This window comes from Trypanosoma equiperdum (genome assembly GCF_001457755.1).
Source record: "Trypanosoma equiperdum strain OVI genome assembly, contig: ctg_1369, whole genome shotgun sequence".
In the NCBI taxonomy this organism is placed as follows: Eukaryota; Euglenozoa; class Kinetoplastea; order Trypanosomatida; family Trypanosomatidae; genus Trypanosoma; species Trypanosoma equiperdum.
Window position 1 is genome coordinate 235 of NW_027123359.1, and position 5,376 is coordinate 5,610.

At 45.8% G+C, this 5,376-nt stretch overlaps 1 protein-coding gene and 1 pseudogene across 2 annotated transcripts; both read left to right on the top strand.

Annotated features, from left to right (window-relative positions):
- The first annotated feature begins 852 nt into the window (after window positions 1-852).
- TEOVI_000661300:pseudogene lies at window positions 853-1,343 on the top strand (annotated as a pseudogene). Its single transcript is given in 2 exon segments — window positions 853-1,110; window positions 1,113-1,343. Coding segments are annotated over 2 exon segments (489 nt in total).
- Window positions 1,344-3,427: 2,084 nt separating this feature from the next.
- On the top strand, window positions 3,428-3,820 carry TEOVI_000661400 (uncharacterized protein; the record flags this gene model as incomplete). The annotated part of the gene is made up of 1 exon (XM_067221240.1): window positions 3,428-3,820. The coding sequence occupies one exon, from the start codon at window positions 3,428-3,430 to the stop codon at window positions 3,818-3,820; it is 393 nt and encodes a 130-aa protein (XP_067077341.1).
- Between the last annotated feature and the right edge of the window lie 1,556 nt (window positions 3,821-5,376).

A 5,376-nucleotide genomic window follows, 5' to 3' on the forward strand; every position in this document is an offset into this window, starting at 1 on the left:
GCTGCTGGTTGGAACGTTCTCGTCGTGAACAATGTTTTGTAAAGGGCCCGATCGTACGATTTATGCGGGTTCGAGAAAGTCTGCATGGTCTCTCCCCCCCGCAGTGGAACGGTGCCGCCGAGTGCCGCGCCCGTCCCCCACTTGCGTCGCGTTTGCTTAGCCCCATGTGGGGTTTGGAAACACAGGCGCATCCCACAATGGTCGCAAACGAAGGGCCGCCGACGCCTAAGGGCAAGAGAAATGAGAATGGGAGGGAGAGGCCCTGAAGAAAAGTGATGGAAACAGTGGGCGAGAGGAGGGTTAGGCGCCGTCCCCGCCACGAGCCCAGTGGCGTTCTTCCAGGGGTGTGTAGGTGGTAATTCGGTGCCGTTGGTGTTGTTGTTGGTGACTCCGCTCCCGCGAAGCCGCTAGCTGCGATATTTGTCCCTCTGTGGATGTGCTGCGCCGCCCGCGGCGGACCAAGACCTCGGTCTTTCCTCCACAGGATAATTATGGTGAGGTGGTTGTGAGTAGTTGTCTCGCCTTACCTTGGGGAGGTGCGGAGCCCTGGCTCTGTGTTGAAGTGGTCAGAATCGATTTGTTTTCCTGCTACTCCGGCCGCTTCCCATGTGGTTCACCTTTGGCCTAGTTTCTTGTATGCCTTTAGGGGCAACATGGGAGCTCATGTATCGCTATTAATTCTCAGGGGGAAGGAGGGGGAGGAATCTGGTTTCTGCTCCCCTGTTTTGACTCTTTTGCATCCGGCAGTGTTGTTTCCATTGGAAAGATAGGATGAACCTGGCTGAACGGTCAATTAACTGGGTGCTGAGGGGCAGCAGGGACAAGGGGCTTAAAGGGTAGAAAGGTTGTGCAATGACATTCCCCTCTGTACAATCATCTGTGCACCTTTATTCAAACGTGGTAGAACTTGCTATTCGGTATACAGATCTGTGTGCCTTTTGTGGTCGTAAAGCGCATGAAGGGGAAAACGGCTCCACTAAAGGCGATAGAGCTGAGACTTCGGGAAGTTGGCATTTTCACCTAGCGCGGTCGAAAGAACCGATTGCCGTTTCCTGTCTCCATGCAATAATGCAGCGGACAAATATCTTGGGTGGACGCGTCAATCTTTTTTTACTTTTGAACGGGTGCCACCCTTTGGTGGTCACAAGAGTCGTGCTGTCATACAACTTGCATCCTTTCATTACTCGAAGAACATGCGCTTATGTCTGAATGTAGCCTATCTACCTCAAGAAGAGGTTCGTTTGAAGACCGTTCGAGCACATGTAGACAGTGATTGTAATGTCTTGGAAGTTGCTTGTTGGCGAGTTTTCGTATTTCTTGGGCGCTCCACTACTTTCCATTAGGTATAAGAGCGATATGTGGGTTGGCAAAGTATATGGTGAAGCGGAAGTCATATGTGACACCACAACTCCAGTATTGACGTCACCACGTTATTTTCATGTCTTCACACGTTCCCCCCTGCACAACCAACCTTTTGTGTGGTGAGCACTTGTCTGCGAGTTGGCCAGGGGGTCTTATTTCTCACTTATTGGCTGCGCAACGCTTAGCTTGTTGAGTCAAAATTCACTCTTCCCGGAAATGATCCAAAATAATTTGTAACGTCCCTCTAAAACTGATGTTGCGTATGTTATTTGTTGCTCACGGGTTGTACTACCCCTGTGTAATGGTTCCGTGGCGCCAGTTTTGTGATGAGAAGAAGTCGACGTATGAGAGTGGAATAATAACGACGTAACAGTTACGATGTCGTACCGTTTCAGGTGGTAAGGAGGAAGGGCGTATATACGAAGGGGCCAGTCTCATCAAAGAGGGTTGCACTATCTCCCTCTTCAGTAGATAAAATGCATTTCCCGACATATGTCATCCGGCAGAAAGCGTTTGTGTCGTTGCACGACGGTGCCACCCATCGGTGCACAGTGCCTTTGGTTGTATATGTCCTCGTTATTTGAAGTAATGCATCTGTTTGGCTTATGTAACAAATGTTGCTAATGATCTTTATGAACCTTGGTTTCCTGAAGTTTGTAGGAAAACTCGAGATGAAACCTACGAAAATTTGACCTGCTAATGTTAATTTTCTTCTTCAGTATTTCATCAGGAGTCTCAGGCTTGGCATGCTGCATCACCGAAAAAGACGTCAGAATTTTGACGTTACCACACACCTTTGAGTGTATTGTGTGTGATATTTGGGGGGGGGGGGAGGCAGAGGAGGAGGCGGTTTCGTGGCTTTGTATTTGTGTGCTGTTGGCGCAGCTGTTGCCCTGTTTGCGACAAACTGGAAGATTATCTGCAAGGTGCGTGTAATGGGAAGCGACAGCTGCCGAGGGTGGGGTTTTCGTCCTTCTTTCACCTTCGACGTTTTTGACATCACGGAAATTACCGGTAAGCAGGGCTGAGTAACTCATATCTCTGCAAACTTGTTTCCGACGGTGAGCTATGGGGTAATGAACTTATGCAATGGTCTGAAGGTTTTGTAGCATCGTCGTTTGGTGCCCTTCCTATGATTTGTGACGTGGTGAAGAAGTGTCGTTTGATCATCGGACACACGGAGTTGCGCTTCGTATTTTTTCGGGATTGATGTACCGCTCCACCGCTATGTCAAAACTAAACTCACGTTTGCCGTGATTTTTTTTTCCTGACTCAATCATCCTTTTCTTCATGTTGTGGATCTAATTCACTCTCTCTGCATTGTGGACATGTTTTCTGTTACTAGATATCTTGATTTCCCCACTGATCTCAGGTGACTTGATAAGTTGGTAGGTATACCGCCTGAAGTTGCTTGCTTGAAAAGGCGTACTATGCAAGTAGTAACAGTTCTAGCTACCTCACTTTCCCAGGGCTATTTTTTCTTTATTGAGGTATAATGGAAGTTGCTATTCGTACGACCAGTGAAAATCGTTGATTTTCTGGGCGCATTTAATTTTTCCTTGATTGTTTGACACTTCCATCCGCTTTCGTCCATTTAGTTAATAAATGGATATATCTTATCCTTCACATCAACCTGCGTGGCAATTCCTTAGCAAATACTGTCTTGGTGTATCGATAAATAAAAATTTCTGTCGCATAGTACGTGGAGGAACGTGCGTGGTTTACAAAAGACTTCCCTGTTGTTTATTTGGATTTTTCTCTTCGTCGTTGCTGATGCGTTTAATTTTTTGTCAACACGTTTCCTTGCGTTTCCAATTTACCCACTATATAAGTACGCACATTCATATGCACAAACGCACGTACACATATACACATAACCTGGGGGTGCTTAACTGCCAGTTATTTATAATAATGGGATCGTTTTTTTTTGAAGCTGAGCTGTGATGCGACCGCTTAAACACAATGTACCTATGGATGTTTGCCCCTACTTGGACGCACATCAATTCTTAAACATAACAACCTCTTACTTTTTGATTCTTTTTAGGGGTTGATAGACGTAACTACAATGGAGGTATCGGCGGATACACAGGCTCTTAGTGAGGCTATGATGATTCGGCTGATTGAAGAGCAGATTTGGTGCGGATATGAGGATGTCGAGACAGCTGTCAATGCATCGTGTGAGGGAGAAAATGTCACATATTTGCGTGAAAACGTCTTCCCAACACTCGTTCCAGCCCTGTACGAATTAGTAAAGCGTCAGCAGCAGTGCGCTTTGGAACCCGACGAGGTTTCCCATCGCTACGGACCTACTGGAAATACGCACCCTATATCTTGGCTATCCCAGTACCTTCTTAGAAACAATACGCGGCACAGCAAAAAAATATGTGGACATCCTTATGTTATGGTCAACAACGAGTTGCTTAGGAAGGAAAAAGGAACAAGAACGAAAGAATCGTGATATATGTATTTTATGTCGTTTCTTCCACTTCTTTGGCTAAGAAGGTACTCTCTTATTTTGTGTTCCTTGTTTTTTTCTTGGGTAACCGGGCTCTACTAGAAGTGTCGCCTCTTCACGCACTATCTTCTCATGTGATAATGCCAAAATTACAACCTGCAACAAATGGGACGACCTTGCTTTCAAAAATTTGTGACCCTGCTTTTGCCATATATACAGCTTTTCCAAAGGACATTGCGCCGCGACCAAGTGTTAGTTTTTTTCTCGTTGTTGAATATTGTGTGTAGTTTGCATGCGCAAAACTGTGTTCTTTTCTACGTAGCGAGGGAGGGTTTCTATCACTCGTTCATGCCGTTGGAACCCACGCTAACGCCGGAGCCTGCCCACTGCAGAGTACCGCTGTAGGTTATTGAAGGTGTGATTGCGTAATTTTGCTGGACTAGTTTATACAGTATGACTAAACGGGATTATCATGGATACAGGTGATAAAGAAGGGCGCTACAATGTGTCATACGTTTGTCGTATGCTGTCACGGCTTCCGAGACCCTCGCCCCAGGCCAGCGGATGAAGAAATTTACTTCTCTCACGCATTTGCACACCCGATCTTCTATTATGGTTCGAGCAGGGGACAGCTTGACAGAATAGTGACCTACCTCTCGAGTACCTGCAGCTTTTACTGCTACAGGGTTAAGGGTGGAGACTACATTGTACAATCGTTTCTAGAAAGTTAAATTTTCTGGAATCTTGTTAGGTAACGGTCCCAAGGGATTAGCCTCCTCACATTCTGTGTACTAAACTCTGCAGCTTAAATTTTAAAAAAGTTCGTACTGTTGTGTGTACGCTCGCATTTATACAATAAAATGGCTGTTGTGCATTCTCGATCACGCAGTGATGCGAGAAATGATGTTGCTACCGAATACAGTCGTCTCGGTTTCGGCACCACAAGTGACGTTACCCGGTGCACACTTGTATCTATACTTGTTCCACTATCATACGCACTTCCAGTGACCTCGGTTGCCGAAGTTATGCGATGTTCTGTGCAGTGACAGTTTTCGTTTTCCGCGGTGGGTCACGGACGTACCATATGCTGTTGTATGACTGAACCCACGTAGACGACAAAGCAAAGATGGGCTCTTCGTAAGTGGTTTATCTGACCCTCAGATGGAGCGGTCAGAGCATTTTGAACAACTTACAGGCGCAGTGTGACATATCCTTTGACTGTAACTGAACTGGTGCAACTCACAGGATAGCTACTCTCCCACCAATTTTTCTCGGATAACAGTTTTTTTTATTTCGAAATTAATTGCATGTGGCCTGCTCTCCCTCTATGTAAACTGTGTTCTAACGTGCGTGAAACACTTACCATGTTGCCTGTTTTTTCCGTTTTGCAAGTTGCTACGCCGGGGGTTTGTCTACGACCACGGACACATCAACCATCTTTTTGTTTTAGCATGGAAGTAATATATGCTACTATGAAACAAATAACAACATATTTTCTACTGCCTGTCCTGCTTTTGTTATTAGTTCGTGTTTTTACACAGTCTCTTTTTTTTTTTTTT